Consider the following 23085-nt stretch of genomic DNA (forward strand, 5'->3'; position numbering starts at 1 on the left):
GCAGCTCCAGTGTCCTCATGGCCCAAAGGTTGCCCCAACACCTCACTGCAGCCTGCATCTTCAGCAGGCATCTGGTCACCAGGTGGAAAAGCAGCTATTGGTCACCTCAGAAACAGCACAAGGTATTGGAAACACTGCGATGGAAACAGAGTATGCAGCACGGGGAAAGCTGCTGTAAAGCCCTCTCATAGCAGATGAACAGGTAAGTGTTGGAGATGCCTATCTGAGGAGCAATGCTGCACAGAGGGAGGGCAAGCTGTGGCCCCCGAAGCAGACTTACCTTTTAACCGTCCAGCTGCATTTTTCAGTGACACAGGCCCATCTCGGATGAGCTTCCGATGTCGCAAGTCCTCTCTTGCAAACATCTGACCGCTCTTCATCCTCATGATGGACTTGCTATCTGTCCTGTTGTAAATCTCATCAAGACGTGTTTTCTTTTCATAGTTGCTGACTTTGCTATTGACTGCAGCAATCACATCTTTAACAAGGTTTAATGACTGAGTCAAGTCTTCATGTTCCACTTCATTTTCTTTGAAAAGAGAGAGAAACAACTCCATTTCACTTCATCCTTGTGGACTTTTAACTTCCCAATTTTACTTCCTTCCCTCCTTTGTCTTCTCCCTCCCAAATTCCTGCATTATAACTTTTTAATACTTTCCTGAGGCAGGTTGCATTTTCCCCCCCTTAAAGAGAGCTTCACAAAACCTTTCACACAGAGGGCTGAGGTTGGAGGCTGTTCCAATATACTTTGTATACAAGACAGTAGATATGAAATACACAAACCAGCCACACATTTTAGCCATTACATAGAAAAAGCAAACTGGGAGACTTTGGAGTCTAAGCATGTTGCTCCATAGTTAGCTAGAGACAGACATATCAACCAAATCAAGGCACCTGAACAACTAATCCTAACCAGATATATAAAACTCAAGTTATCTCAATACAGCAGTGTGAGACAATAATGGTTAGTCAGTCAATCATAAGAATATCTACTTCAGTCAAAAAGGATCTAGGAAATGTACAGTGTATGAGCAAATACAGACTTAGAAAAGAGGAACTGGTCCTACCTTTGGTGTACTGCAGTATCCTTTGTAACAGGACTGGGTACTTTGTGATCCTCTGTGTTACCAGCAAGATACATTCAGAAATCCCAAGACGTCTCACCAGGGAGCTGCTCATTTTTTTCTAAGGAACAAAGATGAAAATTTCAATTTTGTAACAAAAAGTCTACCAGAGTGTAGAAAGGAAATATTTTTTTCCCCATCAACTGTCTCTCTTCTACCAGGTCTTACCTTGACAAATGCCTGAAACCTCTTGTCCTTTGAGTACAGATCTTTGAAATTATTTACTGCCTCATTGTGATGCCCGCAGAATTTCCCATATGTTTTCTTCATTCGCTCGGCATTCTCACCAGAGAACTGAAAGACACGAGACACAAAGGTCCAACTTCCACTGAGCTCTTTGTGCAATATCCCAGCAGTGCTTGCCAGTCTCTCAGGAGAGCTTTATGAAAACAAATTAATCCAAATCCTTCTGACCCAAGCATTTAAATCTCTAAAGATTTAAGAATTGATTTTGTAAAGAAGTAAAGAACTGACTGTTGTGACTTCACTGCATTCACACTTAACACGCGATCTGTGGTTCTACTTCAACAGGGCTTAAAAGCCAAAAGAGGGCAGGGTAGATAAAAAGAGGAAAGGAGAAAACACAGATAAATAAAAGGACCTACCCAAATTTAAATATCAGGTCAGTAACTCAGCCAAGAAACATATGGTGCACTGTGGTCTACTGCCCACCCTTCAGGCTATGGGTCAAACCATTTTGAGCCTGTTAGGGAATGCTCTTCTCTCCCATAAAATAAACAAAATAAATTTTCATAACTATACCTTCCTCTGAAAGAGCAAAAAGTGCTTAAAAAAGAAAAAGCAGAGATTGCTATGTGTGTGAAGAGTAAAGAGCCATCTGCTGTGATTGTCTAACAAGTAGAAGAGGAGGAGGAGCAAAAACACAGAGGTGCTTGGTTTCCAGCTATGCTCTAAGAAATGCAAGTTATTTTCCGTGGCTTACCTGATTCACCAGGATGTCACCAATCCTCTTAATAACAAAGTTCTTTTCACTTTTGTCTGCCAATGACTCCTTCTTCCTCTCCAGAATCCGCTGGAAGAAGTGACTGTGGATATGCAGCAAGTTTTCCAGACAGGGAAAGATCTTGTCCACGATTTGCTGATCATACTGCAGTTCTTTTAACATCCCTGCACTGTATACATCGTTCATAATCTTCAGGGTGCGAACATGATGCATTTCTGTCTGCATTAGCTCTGCATAGGATGAGAACAAGGTCAAAAACAAGGTCACAGTAGAACACTTGGATGTAAAGTACAAGGAAAAGCTATCATTAGAAAGCTCTTCCAAGTGAGCTAATTGGGCTTCTCTAAGTGGCATCAGAAAATTTAATGTCAGGTAATTCAATGCCAGCCTCTACATAATTCATTTCTGCCATGCAGGATGGCTCTTGAATCAGGGAGGAGACAACTTGCTATCTAGCTGCTGTGCTGTAACTGAGTTTAAATGTCATCAGCAGGCAAATGGCAAGAAGCAATTTCTATTTTTATTTAGTTTTTTGATGGATTCCAGGTAAGCAAAAAGCAAGAAGACAAAGCTTTCACAGAACACATACTTTCTAAGAATTTCAAGAATTAAACTTTGGCCACAGAGAAATCAAAGTCAATGTTCCTATTCACTGACCTGAAGTCTCTCAAGTACATGTATGTAAGTATATTAAGAAACCATTGAAAATGAGTGAAAAATGAACATCCGTGTATGCCTCACCATAAATGACATCTTGCCGTTTGACAACATCTTTGTTTTGCTGCTGTAGGAACTTGCTGTCCACCACCTGGCTCCAGGACTCTGCCTCCAGCAGCTTGGAATCTAGTTCCAGGTCTCCCATCAGCTGTCCTTCATTCATGTCTGCCCCTTCACAAAGCAATGTAAATGACACGAAGATGTGGGTAACTTATCCCATTTGTGATTCCTGTCTGATCAACTACATTTAGGCTGTCTCTGTTATACCACGGACATTACAAGCCTTTTCCTTACATACAGAAATGGTAACATGAAATTATACCACATAAGGACTAGATTATGAAAAGCTCTTTTAAAAACTATTTGCTAATTCACAGTTTTCATGCAGACCAAATTCTAGCTCTGATAAAAGAGAAGGGATTATTTAACACACAACGTGTAATTTGTCTTCCTTCATTTACATCAATAAATCAAGAGAACTTAGAGCTATGTAAAGGCTGTGTTGTCAAGATTGGAAAGCCAGAACTGATGCAGGTAGATCTACACACTACTGCATCCATCCACCTCTTTAAGAAAGACTGCCCATTTATGGATCAATGGTAATTTTCTCTGTCTCTACCAGCATGGTCTTGTTTAGCCTTTATTAAATTAATATCATTCTGTTGTTTTTTTCAGATAAATATTGGCTAAGATGTAAGAATACTGATTATATCCTCAAAAGCCTCGTGTATAAAAATAAAGTTAAGAAATTAATTTAAATGATTTCACTTTTAAAACCGCAAAACTAAACAGTAGCATTTTTCCCTCCCCACCCTGGGGAGAAAAACAAAAAAAAACAATGTATCAGCATGAAAAAGGTAAAGACTGTAAAATATGTGGCTGTATGAACAGGCCAGAGGAGTAAAACGAAAGAGGAAATGTTTGTCCTCAAGCTAAATTCCAAGTAACTCAACTGTAACTGAAACCTTCTTAATGTTTTCCCACAGTTCAACATGCTGAAGAAATTATAATGCGGGGCCTTGTTTTAGTTTATCATTCTAATATTCTAACATTACAGTAAATGCACTATAATTGTCCATTAAAGAGAAAAACTTGTGCTGAAATGACAACACAGATTTTCTATTTCTGGAAAGCAGCACTGAGACCTTCCTGCTGCTATAAATGCTATGAGGATGCCTTACCTTCATCAACTAGTGACTCCATGGATTCATTCACCCGGCTGATTTTATGTAAAGAGTCTGTTGACTGGGACAGAAATTTCCAAGTGTGTATTAAGCTGTCATCATTTCCAACTCTGCATAAAAGCAGAACACAAAACATTGTTTATGATTTCAAAAAAAAAAAAAAAAAAAACCACATGGCTTTTCAAGTTCACAGAGGAATGCATTTTTAAACACAAGCTGGAAAGCAAAGCAAGTCTTGCAAAGTTATGTACAGAAATGTATTTGTATTAATTATTTTCTAACTACACATCAGGACTCAGAAAGCTGTAAGACCTACAGTTCTGAATGACAGTGCTTCTTCCATACAGAACTACCCCCAGGGTTCTATCGTTTGGGAAGCTCCTTTTCACTCCTTTCCATTTTACACTGTCACTTCTGATCCTTGTCATTGGAGCAGGCAGTGCAAAAATGCAGTACAAAAAGCTATCCAAGAGTCTTTACCACTTGTTGCTCTGAGCAAGATCAGAAAACTGGACTAAAATAAATGTCACCATGAATATCCAGGGCATGCAGTTGTCTAGAACATCCCAGTCCATGCTATAGCCCTGTTTGTGGAATTACTCAATATGCAGGTGGTATAGGAACCATAAATGTAATTTACTTTTGTTTTTGTAATCAATTATGTATAATGCATTCCTAAATCCCCACGAAGACTGCAGCTCTGTGCATCCACCCTATCATTATAGACACAAAAGTTAATGTTATACTTGGGCTGCAAAGATGTGTGCTCACACAGTACCAAGCCCAAGGCAAGAATTTCTTCCTGGATCCCAGAGAATCTCTATGAAGTGACCTTGGATATAACCAGGCCAAGTCAGATGCCTCTGACCTCATGCCACAACTAAACCTAACACAGACAATCTGATTGTGCAGAAGACAGCTGATGGTATCATACATAATACGGGCATTCCTGGTTTTGTGATCCTCTTTTGTACCTTTAACACAGATCACAAATTTATTTTTAATGAGATCTGAATTTCTCCATGCTTACAGCATCAGATAATCCCCAAGTACTCACGTGCACAGGCAGACACCTTACCCTGCAATGTTCTGTATTGAGACACTTTTTGAAAGCGCTGTAGTCTGTTGTGATCTCCTGTTATTGAATATTGAGGTGACGGTGTTTTCGTCAGGAGCAAGTATTGCTGAGCGAGGGCGCTCCTTAGGTTGCGAACCTGGAAGGGAAGTGTGAGAGAAAAGTCAGCTCATGCAACTGCATTGCTAGCTGCAACAACGATGACTTAATGAAACCAGGCTTTAAAATTCACTTCCTTTTCTCTCTAGAGTTGTTGGGAGATCAGTGGCTGTTAGATACAGCCCTAACTGCAGGGAAGCCTAGGCTTTCTGCCTCTCCCTAACCACTTTTGTGGTATGTTAAGGCAGGACTTGGTCAAAGCAAAGTCCCTGAGCACTCTGAAATTTGCCTCAAATAGAAAATTTGAGAATTGGTTCCTCAAATTCTTTTAAACAAAATTCGGACATCATGTATGGTATTAATGCAGCATGAGTGATCAGAGCTATCTGGAACACTTTACTCTCTTTAGACCCAATATGTTTAAGTTTCAGTTTTGCTGTATAGAAAGACAGCCAAAGTGAATTCGTTAACTGTTATCTTTTCCTGTGGTATTTTCAAAGTCCAGCAGTGTTCCTATGCAGAAAAGCAGACACTGAGCTCTTAGCAAATTAAGCACTGCTGTGTTTCAGGCAGGAAAGAACATCGATGCCTTTGCTGAACTGACCACACTGTACCTAAAAGAGCAGGGTGGAATCTGCAAGTGCAGAAACATACGCTTTGGAAACCAAATTTAATGTTATTCAATAAATGATCACACGAAGCAATCTACTGAGCTGCTGATTTTTTTTTTTTTTTTTTTTTTAATCTCTGTAGACAAGGAGATCCTACAGTTACATCCATCTGCCTGCTTCTGGTCAAATCTTTTGAGATAGGTTTCTCCACCTGTACATAACACAGAGAACCACTAATCCTTATCTCACACCATCACATAACTTTGACTAACCTTTCCATCTTGATTTCAGATTTTCCCTTCTTCAGATATGTTTCTGGAGCAACACTTCTGAATTTCATGACAAAAACCACAGTGTGTATGTCTGTTTGAACCACAGCGTGGTTCCATATAGTGATCTACAAGCTACCTCTAAATAAGCCTATCTAATCAGGATGCTACTAAACCTATGTGGGCTATTTCATTCCAATTCTTTGCCATCGGCTGCTTTGGGTAGCTCTGCAGCACAGCATACATCTCAGCACAGCCACGAAAAATTGTCAGCATTGCTCCAATTCAAAATTAAACTTTCTATTTTTACTTCCTCAAAGCATAAGACTATTAGATTAAATATATATATATATATTTTACACAAACATCCTCTCAACTTTTAAGCTTAAGAGCTTCTGTTAATATAATACTCCTATTCTCTTTCTGCCAGACGTGAGCATAGGCTGCATCTTCTGGGTTTTGCGGAGCGTTCAGCTGTAGGCCATCAGAAAGCTACAGCAGTCATGCAGCTATTCTAAATTTGACGTGATTTTACATTTGCTTAAATTTATAGGGCCAATGCATAAAGTAGATAAACTATCCGTGCAACTTTAGCACAGCTTCTGAAATCCCAAACATTGCTTACCATGCAGAGAAAATGCTCTCAAACCTGCTTTTTAAAGAGCTTATCTTTCATAATATAAGTATTAGTTGGTTATAACAGTAGCAGCAGATACAGACCAGCAAAACAAAGGTAAAGGAAATTTTCTTACTTTTGTTTCTCAAGGTTACTGTGGGTAACGAAGAGGTATCATGTGCCTGCAATATTCCTTTTTGTGGCTGAAAGAAAAAGGAAATTCACTTATTTTTTCCTCCCTTCTCCCATTGGGCTGTGCCACTTAACTACAATTAAAAATCTTTGTTGTTGTTTTTTTTTTCTGAATCCCTCAGAACAGATTAGTTCTCCTCTCCATGTATTGGCATGACCAATACATGCAGCTACAGTTGTTGCAATCAACGAAATGGCCAACATAACATACGGAGAAGTGTGCAGTAAAGAGAAAAATGGAAAGAGAAGGGCTGACTACTGAAGAAAACAACTAAAATCGTAGAGGAGATTTTCTTACTTTCTTCATAATTGTATGAACTAGCTTGGAGAACCATACCGCAGAAGAAGCTCCTCACATTTGGAACAAATTCTGTGTATTACTCATACAAAGAGCATACATATTTAATAAAAGTCATTATGCATTATATATACACGTGATGCCACATTACAGAATGCAGCATTCAAAAACTAAGAGATACCGCATTTAGGAGTGCAGGGCACCCCTGAATTTTGACAGCAATGCACTTTTTTTATTTTAATCATATGCTTCTATGCCTCAAATGTGCACAAGAAGAGTGGCGTTTGCTCTGGGAATATCTAGTCTCAGGTTTTGGACACCCTCACAGTTTCTCTGTGCATTACTTCTTCCCAGAGCCTGCTTCTTTCTCTCTCTGTCGTCTGCTGTCCTTGCTCCTCGTTGCAGCCCACCTACCTGCAGAGCACTCAGAGCACAGGACAGACCATCACACCCGAAGGTCCCTCTGTCCGGGGGGAATGATGCAGGGAATCTGCACCCTACTAACAGCCTGTGGTGCTAACCCAGAGCTTTCGGAATCTCGGAACGTTAATGTGTCATTCTGATGTCATCCATTTCTTTTTTAAGAAAACCAGCCTACAATATATATATTTTTTAGCTCTCCAAGAGGGGCAACAAAAATAGCAACTGCCTGTGTACCAGGAATTATAGGAGAGCTTAGAGAAATTATTCACTATTGCACAGGGCTCTTTCAACAAGACGAAAGGTTTTGGATGTGCTTTTAGAAGATGTATGCTAAATCATTCTTTTTTTTTTTTTAATGCAGTAGAGTAGGTGTTATCTCTTACCTTCATTTTCACCTTTGCACACGAAGCAAAACTTTCCTTACAGCCTTTGTGAACAATTGCATTGCAGTCTGTCAAAAGTTAAAAACAAACAAAAAGAACACAACATCAAAAAACAAGCAAACAAAAAACGATGGGATCCAGAAGGCAGGACACGGACAGGAAAATTATTTTACACAAACCCAGACATATCACAACCCAGATCTACTGAGCAGAAACCAAGTGCTGCTGTACTACAGTATTATCAGAAAAAGCAAGAGGAGCATCTGCCAGGTGACAGCATCAGTGAGGTAGGGACTTCCTGCTAAGCTAGCCTGAAGTCTCTGTTTGGGGCTGAAACCACAACATTCACCAGTGCAGTGAGCACCATGCTTTAATGCCACTTTTTGCTGCACTGAGCAAATTGTTGCATCTCGCTTTCATGAGAGTCTTCCACTTTTTCATGAGAGTCTCCAGAATGTTTCTGGGTATCTAAGTTTTAAAAAAGAAAAAACAAAACAAACAAACAAACAAAACACTGTTTTTCATAATACATAAATGATAACTGGGTTTTAAGCATTAACTCTTCTGACTGATGAAAGATCACAGCTCCAATTCAAATCAGTTTCAGGAATTTAGAGAAAACCTGTTATTTCTATTCATTCATGAAAACACACAAAACACAATTCACAAACGGTGCTGAAGTGTAAATCACATTGCAAGTGTACAGTTCAGAATTATTTCTAAAAGAAACACGAAACAAAAGGAAAAAAATGTCCCTGCTCAGACTGATAAATTATTCTCACATTCCTAAAATTTCCTAAATTTGGGCCTATTTCATAAAAGCTAGAATCTCTTCTGATATTTTGTGAGAGGAAAGAGTAAGGCCATAGGGCGTTGCTATTCTATCAATGTCCCACAACTTCATGAGCATAAGAGAGAGAAAGAAAGAAACCTGCATACTCTTGCAAAACCCCACAAGCAGTATCATTTTTTAGATCAAACAAGGAAGAGAGACAGAACACACTTTGGTGTCTGACACTGAAATCACATGAAGAGAGGCAGTGAGACAATTCAGAACCCTTTAATTCAAACTCAAGCCTTGAAAACCTGAATATATGCTATTTAGTAATAAAGAATTTTGCAGTTATCATGGCAAGCTCTAGATCAAAAATCTGGTTTCAGGGACTTTATTCCTCCAACTAATTCAACCCTTCAGCAGGCAAGAAGCTCCCCCAGCTCCTCCATGTCATTAATATTAATAATTAAAAACAAAAAAGCTTCTTTTCTGCATCACTGATCACAAAAATAATACAAGAAGAGGCTCATTAAGAACATTTTTTGCTTGCCCATTTATTTTCGAGCATGCTAAATCTTTCAGCGTTGGCTAGCTGTTTCAGGAAGCGGGTGTGCCACTGAAAGGCTCAGACATTGACTTAAAATGAGCCAATCCTTTGAAGAGCTTTCTGAGAAAGTCATCGACAGGTGAGACACAGTGATGGTAGCAGTAAAGCACTCCCAGTTCTGTAGAAAAAAAGTATACTACAACAGCACAGGGACAACAGAACGTCTGCTGCTGTCTATCAGTTATTTTCAAGGCACTGAGTAGCCTATTTTACGACGCGATGTGAGTGCAGACCACACTCAGACGTGAGTGCAACAACAGTCTGGGCTCAAATCAGACTTCCTCTGCAACATTCATTTTCTGGACAATGCAGAAAAAACGCAGTAATTTTCTGTTTTACCTTGAAAAGAAACAATATTTCTACTACAACTTCTGCTGCTACATGACATTGTTGGATTATTTTGACCTACCAGGATATAAAAATTTAAATTGCGATTATTTTCTAAGTAGCTTAAAAAGGTGTTAAGAAAGTAGAGTAGGGAAAGGGAGAGGATGCATTTGAAAGCTTGTAATTGTTGATGCTTTCCATTTCCCATCAGGCTGACACAGAGCATGGCTCATGCAAAAAAGTTCAATGAAATCTCTCCTCTTTCAGGAAATTCTGAATTGCCTCTGGGGACTCAGCTAGCTGCTCCCGACCCTCCTCACTTGAAATGTTTCACGCACTGGTCATCTACCAGCATGAACAGAGGCAGAGCCTCCTGCCCCAGCCTGAGCCGTTCCTGTACTCGCTTTGCCTCGTCTCTGAGCTAGTGGAGAAAATACATTACTAACAGTGAAGAACAGAGCTGCACCGAGAACATTTTATCTATGTGTTCCACAATTTTGGGTTGCAGCATAAACCAGCCACCATTCTGGTCGTGACCACATAAACGCTGCTGACCTTATCGAGTTACAGGCATGCGAAACTGTCTGATGAGAAATGAGAACAAAATTACCAACCTCATAGAAACCCCATGCTGTGGTTTCTGTACGGCCGGCATTGTCTTACATGTGCTTCACATGTACACAGGTAGCTGCCCCTCGGTCTGTGACACAACAGCTTATATAAAGGGAGAAAGGGCTAGCATTTCCTTTTATATTATTTTCTATTATTTCTATATTTCTATTATTCCCTTTTATATTATTTCCTTTCATATTATGTTTTTGCTGAGGGCTCACTGAAGCAGCATTTCACATAACTAGAGTATACAAAGCAATATACCAGAGGTGTGTGGGACTTCCACTGGCAATAACAGCCACGATCCAAGGTGGCTTTCTCTGTCCCACATGAATTTTAATGAAGCACCTCAGCCTCAAACCATACCAGGCAGCTGAAATAACCCAAGTCCTCCATCTGACTGATCTATCTCGACAAGCAGGGGCAGAAACCCCCGCAGGATGCCACGCTGTCCAAGCACGGGCTAGGCAGGAGGCTGCAGGCCAGCTCTGTGCACCCGTGACTCATTTCAGGTCAGCTCCACAAGGCACCCCATCACAGCATGAATCACCAGCTCCAAAGCCTCCCTCCCCACGTCACCAGTATTTAAAAGCGTGAGAACGATATGGCACCAAGTTCACATTTCCTACATCAGATTTAACGAAAAACAAAAGCCGGGGGGAGAAGACAAGACTTACTTGCACAGTAGTACGAATCCTTATTGAAAGGTTTCATACAGTGGTAACAGGTTGCTTGGGCTACAACGGTGGTTGCAGTGAAAAGATGTCCATTTAACATCTTCTTATCTTTTTCCTTCTCCTTGGAATCTTTGTCTTTCTCTTTAGTCTTCTCTTTATCTTTCTCTTTTTCCTGCCAAGAGAAAATGAACGAATGCCTCATCACTTTGCAGAGGTCTATTCTCTAGTTATAGATTCTTCAGTGTTTACCTTCAGCGCTATGATGACATCGATCGGTGCACACCTTAACAATGGCCATGTGTCTGCATAGCTCTCGACTAAAAGTACCAGCTTAGGGCCCCCGTGGAAGTGCATCAATACAGCAGTGACTCACAGGGCCCTCTGCATGGGCTTCTGGCCAGCAGAGATGAAACCAAGCCTGCTCTGAAGGCAGCTATTTTCTTCCAACTTTGACTTCTTCTATTTGCTTGGTTTAATGACTTGGCTCTTTTTTTTTCCATCTGGGCTCTAAATGATCTCTTCAGCACTTTCAATGAATTTTGTTACATACAAAACACCACGTATAAAGTGTATGAAACTCACAACGCGATTAATTTTTAAGCCTATCATAAGACTTTGCAACTGCACGAGCAATGGAGATAGCAAGCCCTTCTAAGGCGATGGTACAGCACCACTGCTGGATTATTTCCACCTCCTTTTTCCTTCTGACACCTTCAACAGCTTCATGCCACCCCAAGCGAATACATGAAGCCAGTATACTTTTTGGGGAAATGATCTTTCACAAACTCTCAAAATATGGCATCACAGAGAGACTGAGGAACAACAGCAACATCAGAAAACATCAGCTTGTCCTCCGGAAGCCACAGTTCCACCTCTGAGCTGCTCAGCTGTCTTTGGAAACGGGTCAAGCACAGCCAACTTCTCTGATTCTCAGTAGTTTTTCCTATCTTTCTATCCCTTCCTGAGACAGAAACCTGCTAGCTACTAAACATTTTTAAAATATCTCCTGTGGCATTTCATGGATTTGGAGGTCTCTCAAACACAGCCTACTGTATAATTTTTAAAGGAAACTCCACAGAAAATCTCCAAATTTGAATTATAGTGACTCCATGTTTTTCCATATACCACCCTACGAAGCACTCATCACGCTATTCATCTCCCAGTCTGTATTTTAACTACTACGGAAGATTTCACAGCATCTGAAAGAGAAGCTTAACCATAAAGCGGTGAAGGCTCCTGTGAGCTTATCTTTGAGTTCTGTTATTTATATGCCACATGCCCTTTGCTAAATATTGTCACAGGAGGAACCTACATTTCAGAGAGCTGCAGAGCAGCCTGTGTGAGCAACTGCCATGAAGCAGTTAAAAGAGGTATTGAGCTCAGCAGCCACCAGGAGAGAAACTTTTGTGCCTTTGATGACAGATTCACATAATTAATAACCCAGCCTGAAGTCTCCCCTCTCCCAGCACACCCGAGGCAAAATGTCAGCATCAGAGTCTCTCCCTGTAAAGCCTCACAGACACAAGTTCTCTTTATTGACCCCAAATGCTATTTCACCCTGCAAATAAACAAAAATAAGAGCATTGCAGGATGAAATAATCCTGCCTGCAGCAGAAAACCTGCAAGGAAGAGCCTGCTGTGCAGCACATCTCTGCCTCCTTGAGCCACCACCGTCATCCCATACAAACCTGCCCAGCCCCGTTCCCTGTTGGCCAACCTGGCCACCTTTAACCAGGTCCAGCCCGATTCAAGAACTAAAACTCTTGGTGATGGCACCAAACCAACTCCATTGCCAGCACTTGTGAAGCCCCAGGACAGAAGATCACCAAATGCTCCAGGTAGGTCTTACAAACATGATGCTGAAAGGAGATTCATCATGCTGTGCTTCAGATGTACCCGATGCTTACTGCAAAGTCCAGCGATTCTGCAGTCTATCCATGCAGTAATAACCCTTCATCAAAAAATCACTGTAAAAAGCATTTCAGTTAAAGCTAAACTGCCCGCTGAGAAACAGGAAATGCTGCACCACCTTCAAGGAGCAAGCAGTGAGCTTCATGCAGTGGATGTTAGCGACAACACTGAAACAGTGTCTCAAAAAGAGATTTTTTATTTATTTTTTGCTGTGACGGTTCCTGGAACTCATTTTTAAAAAGGACTGTAAAAATAAAAACATTGTCCTGCTCTATCAGAGCTGCCGGGGTGATTTAAAGCACCACTTAATGGTGTGTCAGAGGTGGACGTTGCAATGCTGCACTGACACGCAGCGACAGCCATTCCGGGTAAAGAAACTTGGTTATACAGCCCGTAATAACAGCCTGTGTGCTGCAGCAGCCTGCCCTGCTACAAAATAACCGCAAAGCTCTTACCTCCCAGTGCTTAAGTCCTACCAGCTTCACTGTTATTTGGGGAACTTCAGAAAATCGATTCCATTTTATTGACATCCTTCCCCCGGGGCAGGAGAGCTGCTCCCGAGCAGAGCTAGCCCATGGTGGCAGCCCAGAGCCGCCGGCGTGGGGGGATGGCAGCCAGCGAGGAGTTGAGCAAAAGGGGGAGGAGGGCGGGCGGGACGAGTGCCGCTAACTTCCTCGAAGATGCTTTTAGCTACTTTGCTGCTGCTTTCATCCTGCTCTGCCCTAGCTCCCACTGCTAAAAATAAAATCAAATCAAACTATGGGCATTAAAGGATGGGATTAATATTGTTCAAGTTGCAACCCGATTTGGAGCCACACCTTTAAAAGGCAGAAAGATTGGTAAAGCAACCCCCCATGATGTTTGGGATATACAAAAACTAAATTTGAACAAACCTCACTGTTGCTATGTAGTACTTCAGTCCACAAAGTGCGGCAGACGATTCCCTGGATAGAAGGGCTTCATATACCTGCACTCCTCCTGCTCCGTGGGTCAGCAGTGGTCGCCTTCTCCTAGCCCTTTAAACACTCACAACTCCTACCACAGACCTAAACTGCTGGTGGAACAACGCTGCCCAATAACCACACAAGTTAAGGAGAAGGGACATTACTCATGCTAATTTTTATGTCGTCATTTCCCAGAAACTCTCTACCAAAATGAATAAAATGAGTGTGCTTTTCTAACAGACAGCGATATGGAGTGTTATAGACTTTACAAACATGAGGCAGCGCGTGCTGCTGATTGTAAGACTCACTGACTAATCCCTAAATAACATGAAGTGCATGGGTAAATACAAACAAGCTTAACTCAGTATCCTCACTACAGTTAATACTCCAAACATCCTTTCTCTTTTCCTTTCTATTTTTTTAACAGAACTTTTCCAAAACTCATTCTCAAGAAGAGCCACTGCCATTAGTATTCTCAAAAGTGCCTTATTTTTACAGTTAATCTTAGAAAACTATGCATTTCTGAAGCCAGGTTTGGAGAAAAGCAAAACCTAGTTGGAAAGAACTTGAAGCCTCCCTCTCTCTCTCTCCTGACAGCCCAGACAGCAGCAGAAACCAACTCTTCCTGTCCAACTTCCTCTTTCAAGGTTTGCTGTTTTTCTTTTTAACTCTTACAGTTTTTAACCAGCCTCAAAGCTTCTGAGAATTCAGTGTTCCCAGTAATATTTAGGTTGAATTATTCAAATGTACAGCTGAAGCCCCAAAGTGTGTGTAATGCAACCCTTCCACCAGGAGCAGACAAGAAATTGTAATTTGAATGATACTATGCCTTTCTAGCTAACAAAAATATCAGAACTGCTATGTATTACAATTTTTAATGTATGTTGATGGTTGAGATTTTGGAGCGATTCTTGTTTTAGCAACAGTTTCAAACACAACCATGAAATGGGTGAAATAAATGGACTGCACCTACTTAAGAAAGGCAGAGCAAGCAAATTTCTGTTGTATTTTCTTACCCATTCCATCAGAATTTATTTATGTCCAGTTCTTGCCTTAGAGATTGTGCACCCTAACTGCAAGAACCAGTGAATGAATTTCCAGTCCTGTGCAGAGTCTGTGTGACATGCCCCACAGCTTCTCACTAGTGGTTTGCATAGAGGTTTCTTTGCATACAGGTTTCTGTGCAAACACTTTTTTGGATGTGGTACTTTACAGCGGAGAACAGCATTGTTTTAAAGCTCTTCAGCAGTAGCTCTGAACTGCCTGCAGCTGCAGTTTGTGTCTTCTAAGACAGATCCATAAAGAGGAACTGTGCGTTAGGATCACTGACCTCATTACAGCTGATATCTCATTGCAAATGTGATGCAATCTTCTCAAAATATCTATCAAAATGCGCATCTTGCCTCTGCACTACACAAACCCACCTGTGTTACAGGAACACTCTGGCTGAAAGATCACGTGCTTGTGATGAGAAATGGTAAAATGGACTTTGCTTGTGCAGATAGAGTGTGACACCTCCCATCCACACACACTTCATCCAATCCTAACTGTATGACGGGCACTATGCATTGTGCCTTGCTTCCTGTTTGCTGTTTAAACTCTCATCACATGTAGTTAATGTCTCAGGGGCCTTGTAATAGCATTTACCAACACAGTAACTACACATTAATATACGTTGCATTCTGTGAGGTAAGATGGTGTTATCTTCTGTCTGTCTGACATGGTAAGCAGGGCAGAGATTTAAGCCAAAAAAAAAAAACAACCAAGCAAAAAAACAACCAAACAAAACAACCATTCATCTTCTGGAGACAATCTAAGGGAAAAACAGACTGATTTAGCGAAGTATTTACAATTAATGTAATTATTTCTATAGCCAGTTCTGTTCCCAGGAAATTCAGCTGCGCTGAGAAAGCACTTAACCTTCAGAAAATTCAACCCTAGGGTTTCAAGGACTTCCTCCAGAAAAAGGGAGAAAATATAAATATTGGCCATCTCTCAAGGTCACTGTCTGAGCAACTTCTCCAGCAGTGCACAGGAACTTTGCGGCAAAGGTAGAAATAAAAGGGAAAGACAATACAAGCTTCGGCAGCCAGTCCTTTCTTACAGCTCCTGTCCTCATTTTATTAAACACCTCTCAGGCTTTGCAAAAATTAGACCCATCAGTCACTGCAAAACCATAACTCACGCCAGAGCACAATCTATTCTCTATAATAAATGAAGCGCAATTCAGTGGGGAAAAGAGGCAAAAACATTGCACAGGAAACCTCGCCTCAGATGCACTTTAATTTGGGGCTGCTGAAATTTCCCATGTTGCTCTTCTCTACGACCACACAGAAAATCCTCCCCTTGCGACAGGAAAAAGAAAGTCAGGCAAAGACATAAATACCACCTTATGGAAACACACTGAAATACAAAATTAACCTCTGATACCCATAGGTACTTCAAGGCTGTAAAAAATTAAAAAAAAAAAAAAAAAAAAAAAAGACCACTTACTTTGCTTTTCTTGCTGCTGGACATTTTATTCTTGAGGTAGCTGAAGGTACGACTGACTTTTGTTGCACTTTTACCAGAGGGGACACTGCTGCTCTCTTCAGATATGCTAAAATCGAAAAAGAAAAAGGTTGGGTTTTATTTTTATTTTTTTTCTCCCAAATAATATATTAAGCAGACAGATGTTTTTTTAAAGGACAAATGCATGTATTATCCTAGAGGGTCATGGATTGCTTCACGGTGTTACACCAGAGATTGCAAAGTAAAGGCAAAAAAGGCAAAATGCCAATCAGTTTCTCACATGTTTCAAGGAACCTTTTTATCTGTTTTTAAGTAATCTCCATCCTCAAGCCATACCACAGCACCCTCTGCTGCTCCAATAGCCAAATAACGAGTAAGCTGCTTGCAGCATGTGCCTATTTAGAGGGCCAGTCTATCTCATTGTGCACATACAATCAGTCTCGGCATTTAATGGTCAGCACCCAGCCTATTTCAGGCGTGGAGCAGACAGAAGGGATCGACATGCATACATCTCTTAATGAGAGATACAAAACCATGATTATTAACGTAACACAGACAGACTTGACCAAAATTGTGAACAACTACTATTTCCAGCATAAAATATAACTCAGGGTAAACTACTATGGTTGAACAGCAAATAGTCTGATGTGCTAGTATCTATGAAGAAACCACAAAGCCTTGTTCAGATAAGACCTAAATCAGACAATTTTCGTATTGTGTCATCTAAAATATCCATAGGGGGCTGATTTGCACAACCTGGACGCTTGGGATTTTGCTAGGAATTCTTTTGGTTTTCTGAATTGGAGAAACAGAAGAGATGGGGAACCCCAGAAAACCATACCTCTGCACCAAGGAACCTGCGGGGCCGCCGAACGCTGGAGCACCTGGAAAAGAGTGGAAGGATGGGAGGTGACATGTTAGGCTGCAGTCTTACTTAGCTCCCTGTTTTTAAAAAACATAGCTTGCATATTTGGACAGTTAAAGAGGAAAGGGACATGTTTACCAGAAGTGAGTGCTTAGAATTGATTTCATGTGCTCAGGATAAAGTCTGTTCCCCTTGTCCTTAGGCGATTCAAATTAGATGCTGAGGTGAAAGATTACTTAGTATTTTTATCGTTCTTCAGTTATCGAGCAAAGGATGTGCAACTGTTAACTTTGCTAGTAAATCAGGGTATATGACACAGAACTGCCAATTTAATCACATATGTAGAAATGCGAATCATTCTGCCACAATACTTTTATTTATACACCACTAGAAAGAATCCATTGTGTGGCACATCCGGGATTCATGTATAAAAGTCTTCTGCTTGATAAAATTATAGCTCATTTTCCCATCAAAATCCTGAAGCGCTTCATAAAGAGTAAGGGAAACAAGGGAAGCCTTATTTCATTTTCCATGAGACGCTACCAGCTTAGAGCTCCGTCACACAAAACTCTGCTTGAGGAAAGTCTGACTTGCAACATGCAGCTGAAGCCCTGCCAACGACACAATTTCTCCACAAGAAACCTGCTTGCCTAACGCATTTGGAGCGGATTAGGTAGCTTATATCATTTACCAGAACCATTGAAGAATACTGAAAAATCATGACGAAATGACCCAGAGGAGAGAAGGGTCTCTCTGGAGGAACTGGGCCTGTCAGGAAGCCCACAAACCAAACCCAACAAAACACAAGCCAAACAAAAAAACCTCTTCGCTACAAGGACTGTGTGTAGCCATATCTGAAGTCCAGGAAGCACGACTTCTCAGGTTTCTGCATATGCACTGTACGGAAACTAGTCCTTTGGCTTCAAATCCTGTTAACATATCAAAGCTATGGCTGAATGCAAAAATGCCACTTCACAACAGATGTGAAGGTGGTCCTGTATCCAAACGTACATTAGGAAGAACTGTGCATATAGTATCAGGCCTTGTGATCCCAAACACATTTTCCTAATTGCTGACTGTGTCAGCACAGTCTGAGACAGAAATATCACTTCTTTATTTTATGAAACTAAAATACTGGCATACCTCATTACCTAATCCCTGCTTAGAGGTCTTTCAATATCTCCCTTGCAAAATCTTTCATCTAATTAATGATCTATTCCCAAAACATCTAAGTAATATTGTAACATATATTGAATTAAGTCTTCACTTTAATTTCCTGATTATATTCCTCTTTTATTTTCTTTTTTCTTTTTCTTTTTACTTATCTATTACCGAACTGCCTGCTAAGATCACACAAGTAATTTGCAGGCTCCTAGCTTCTGTCCCTGGTTAGCCCTCCTGTGACTCTGTTTCAGCTCTAGTTTGCTTTTACATGGGTCAAGCCTCCTTACTCTTTCCTTTTTTAACAGATTACCCAATTTGAATGGACTTCAGTACTTCACAAACCTTTTGTTTCTTTGCAGTTAACGTAAGAAATACAAAGCACTGAATCAAGAGCTGTAATAATTTGATATTCATGCCTGTTTTTCAGCACCTTGAAAAAGTACATTGCACAGGATCTTCAGTTATGTGCTATGTATCTTTTACTGCAATAGTACTTTATTGTAGAAATGGGAGATTCTTGACAGTAGGCAAAATACATCCAGACAAAAAACCACAGTGAAAGACTGTTTATGATTTCATATTTTAGGTTACAATTTAGAATCTTACAATCAATATTGTGCTGCAAGCTATAAAGCCCATGTAGATGAGCATAAAAAGGCACACATTTTCTCACCTTCATGGTGAGCATCTCCTGTCATGGCCAGGTTCAAAACTGAAATGCTCAAACTGACCGCCCACAAAATAAGTTAGTTTTATCCAAAGGCCAGGACCGCTATGTATGCCCTATGCTTCTGTGCTAGCAGCCAAATTTTGGTGTACTGATCTGAACATCTTTTGCATCACCCATCAAAATTATTTCACATGGTTACTGGGCTCAAAATAATTCATCAAGGCCCACTACACAGAAAGCAGCAACCAGACTAGCATATTGCAAACAAAAGGAACCAGTTTGCAACCCCTTCATGTAGGCAGCTCTTAAACTTCTGTGGGACAAAAAATCCAAAGGCTTCCTAACAATAACCTTATGTTTTCTAAAATGCATACAGGCTTGTCCAGATATCTGAAATCCATCTTATATACACCATGCTATGAAACTAACACATTCATCCTCTTACAAGGAATGAACCCTGAAGCTGTGAAAAAATAAATAAATTGGTCTGGGATTACTACGTGAAAAATGCCCACTGCCAAAGCAGTCTTATGAATAGCTGTGGCTAAACCATCTTTTATATAAAGTCACCACAGTACCCTCAAATATGAGGGAATAACACAAGCAAAGAAAGCAACATTCTTGTTGGAAACAATATCTGACATTACTTCAAATACTCATCAGTAACAGCAGCTCCATTAAGGAAGTGAAGATAAATACTGACTAACAGAAATACCCTCACCTATTAGGAATTACTTAACTCTTTGGATGCTTAAAATAAATCTACCAACAAATTTAGCTTAGAATACCTTTTGCTGTGGGAGTGTGGCATGTCTCACTTTGTGGGGATCACAAATTGTGCCTTTCATTAAAGGCAGAAGAGAAGGACAGAGCAAATGGGAAGGAGGAGGAACCTTAAATATTGATGCAGGTGGTATGACACCCAGGAAGAGCAGAGGACTTGTAGTAAGGGACAAACCCACAGTGAAGGCTGGGAGTGGAAAGGACGAGATTTTAGATACCTCCAACGGGTATTTGGTGGTGGTGAGATTTTGCAGTTTGGGAAGTTACCAAGATCTGTTGCACTGGAAAGGAATTTCCCCATCCCAGTACGGGTACGAGGGATGGTGGCGTGTTTCCCTGCAAATGGTGTATTTGAACCAACTAATGAGGCTGTTCTGAATGATCTCTACAGGCAGAGAGTTATCTGTTCTGGTTTATTTCAGCAGTCCAATAAAACATGATCAAGAATGAGGAAGCACCTTCAACATTTTTGATATGCCTACTTACCAAAAAAAAAAAAAAAGAGAAAAAGAGAGAGAGAGAAAGAAGAAAAAAAAGGGGGAGGGTAAATGATTAATTCAAGGTTCTGCCTTCCTAGGGTTTCTTTTTAACAGGTGAGTTACAGCAGGAAGAAAAGCTACCATATAGCACTTGCCTGTTTCCTGACAAAATTATTCCAATTTTAACATCAGGACCTAAATATGAACACCTTGATAATCTATGGTGTTTGGCTGCAATACCTGTTGTTTGCTCAACAAGGAAACTGTGAAGTTGTAGCTAAGGTTTTCAGAATTTAGCATCACGGCTTCTATCTTCTTTTCCTACCCCCACCAAGCAACATACTCTCACATACAGAGGGCAGGGATCCATCCTTCCTGCTGACTCCATGTATTGCAATGATCTCAAGACAAGTACTTCCTTTTTTATACAAAGGTAATGACAATATTGCCAATCAGCGTGGCAGACAATAACATTTGCCAAACGGATACAGACCCAAACTAACCAGATGAGATTTGACAACGCTGATGTACAGGACTCTTTGGATTATAATCCTTTTATTCTGCCATTAGTTAGCATTCAGATACAGGACTAAGATACTGCTGTTAGGTAGCATGCAATGCAGAGGTTAGATTGGTGTTTGCAAGGTGAAACTTCAAGGTTTGAAGCAGAAAAACAGATTTCCCTTTGTTTCCACCCATTATGGCTGCAATGCACAGAAAACGATTACTTACTATCCAACTCCTCCTCCTCATCACTGGAAGAAGAGCCAATAGAAAAGAGAGTTTTAGACTTAGGAATGAGTGGAGAGATGCTGAAGGAGAAGGAGATTCGTCTCGATGGTCGAGTCCGGCCCTGGGCTGAGAAGTGGGTTAACAGCAGACATTAGAGCATGCTTGAAAATGTATTTAATAACAAAAAGGAGAGGAAGCAGCCAAAGCAAACTAGAACCAAAGCAAAGGAAACGTCTGCAAAGCATCTGGCTTCAGAAAAGGCACAAGAAACAAAGAATTAAGAATGTGCAAATTCCAGAGGATGCAGGTTTGGAGGATGCAGGTCTTATTGCATGCATAACTCAACATTTAATGTTTTCATTATATTTTGCTGGCATATTCGTATAGGAACTCATAATGAAGATTTACGTGAGAGCAGTTATTTTCCCAAACAAAGCACCAATAACTGAGTGTATCTCCGGACAAAGGGCATCTGCCTCACTGAAATAACTGCCAGGGAATCAAACTAGAACAACTCAAGACATTTATTTAATGGTGCTTTTTGCAGTTAAATTACACACCAAAGCTGCTGGTTATAGCAAGGATACTTTATCTGAAATACTGACTTAATCTACCTGGAGAAGTTCTTGCTGCTTCTGCCTCTTAAATAAAGACACATATTTTGATGATGTTACGTCCTTCAAAACTTTCAGCTTTAAATCTAAGAGACCAAATTTTCCTTTCTTTTCTCCCCTGACATGAAATAGAAGAAAATAACCATCTTTTCTACTGACTTCATCTAAAACTCCCAGACCTTGTTTAAAAGAAATTGCCTAAATGTGAGAAGAGCCCCTCTGCATCCAGCCCTTGCCTAGCAGAAGTCTAGCAAATACAGAGCCAAATTTTGCAATGAGGCTGTAACATCAAATCTCCCATTATCAGGAGGATAATAGAAATAAGTTCAATTTTTTCTTTTTCTTTCTTTCTTTCTTTCTTTTTCTTTTTTTTTTTTTTTTTTAAATCTTAGTGCTGTGCCTTCTGCTCATGTCAATTTCTGAAGTTATATTTATCTCCCAGTGCTATGCACTTTTCCAGGAATCCCTGCTATTTGTTTATGGCCTCGTCTGAAAAACTTGCAAATTAAAAAACAGTTTTACTGCAATTTCTGTTTAAAAATAATTTATTTTTAAGAGCAGTGCTCCCGTAGCAGCATCCTTGCAAAAATTCTTTATAAGTACAGGTTTCTCTGAAAAGAGACGTAGGACCTAACTAGACACTCTTTTAATTGAAATTGCTAAACACCTCTCATGGAGATATCCAAGAACCATACTTCCCAAACCTCCTCATCATGCAACCCCGGGTGGAAACTTCTGTGCTGTGATCTGACAAACAGCAGGCTGCTGGATACCCATCACCCCGACGCTATGGAGACACCTGCTTGCTGGTCACCTTGAAGGGGAAGGGCCGGTGTGTCCTTGGGAAAGATGACTGGGACAGGGCTGGGGAAACTCTGCCCCTGGACAGGTCTAATCTAGGGGCAGTAAGCATCTGCATTAAGCACCTACATCAAATACCTTCGCTGCACATATTCAGGCATTTTCAAGCCATTCCATGGCATGGGTAAACTAATTTGCTAGCACAACAGGTAGAAGAAGCTAAAAATTTTATTAGTTTAAGACTTCCAAAGGAAAGAAGTAGCAAATAGCACTTACTCCCTTTGAACAAACACATATCCTTTCAGACAACAAGATTTTTTTGTGTGTGTAATAAAAGAAAATTAATTTTAAGCAATAAAACAGTAAGAAGTTTTTGAATTGCTGATATCGTACCCCCAAACTGAACTCAAAATACACAAATGTTAGCTGAAGAATCTTCATGCAATGCAGCCAACACAAAGCTAACTCCTCTGAAAATTGCCTTCAGCCATCAGTCATAAATGCCAATCACCTAGGGAGTTTAAGTAAAATTTACGTGCACAGTTTTTCAATTCATGTACATCCTTTTTTTGTTATGTAGAGCGACCCGAGATTTGGACCTAGTGAAAGGCATTTAGAGTGAAGAACTCTTAATTGAAAAGACTTCATGCATTTATTT

The 23085-nt window shown here is 40.4% G+C and overlaps 1 protein-coding gene across 14 annotated transcripts in view; it reads right to left on the reverse strand.

The window, feature by feature from the left end:
- Positions 1 to 23085, reverse strand: part of AKAP13 (A-kinase anchoring protein 13) — a 205697-nt gene that overhangs the window by 18120 nt on the left and 164492 nt on the right. For 10 of the 14 annotated variants that reach the window (XM_035335274.1, XM_035335269.1, XM_035335270.1 and 7 more), the window contains 14 exons: positions 21013 to 21138; positions 17161 to 17203; positions 16302 to 16407; positions 10954 to 11125; positions 7956 to 8023; positions 6796 to 6862; positions 5914 to 5985; positions 5068 to 5206; positions 3987 to 4099; positions 2830 to 2976; positions 2068 to 2318; positions 1293 to 1418; positions 1068 to 1185; positions 281 to 529 (listed from right to left, as the gene is read on the reverse strand). In XM_035335274.1, the coding sequence (XP_035191165.1) occupies positions 281 to 529; positions 1068 to 1185; positions 1293 to 1418; positions 2068 to 2318; positions 2830 to 2976; positions 3987 to 4099; positions 5068 to 5206; positions 5914 to 5985; positions 6796 to 6862; positions 7956 to 8023; positions 10954 to 11125; positions 16302 to 16407; positions 17161 to 17203; positions 21013 to 21138 (1797 nt within the window). The remainder of the gene's footprint in view (positions 1 to 280; positions 530 to 1067; positions 1186 to 1292; positions 1419 to 2067; positions 2319 to 2829; positions 2977 to 3986; positions 4100 to 5067; positions 5207 to 5913; positions 5986 to 6795; positions 6863 to 7955; positions 8024 to 10953; positions 11126 to 16301; positions 16408 to 17160; positions 17204 to 21012; positions 21139 to 23085) is intronic. The other 4 variants (XM_035335273.1, XM_035335277.1, XM_035335281.1 and 1 more) reach the window with 2 other exon arrangements.

The sequence above is a fragment of the Oxyura jamaicensis genome, chromosome 10, assembly GCF_011077185.1.
Source record: "Oxyura jamaicensis isolate SHBP4307 breed ruddy duck chromosome 10, BPBGC_Ojam_1.0, whole genome shotgun sequence".
Lineage (NCBI taxonomy): Eukaryota > Metazoa > Chordata > Aves > Anseriformes > Anatidae > Oxyura > Oxyura jamaicensis.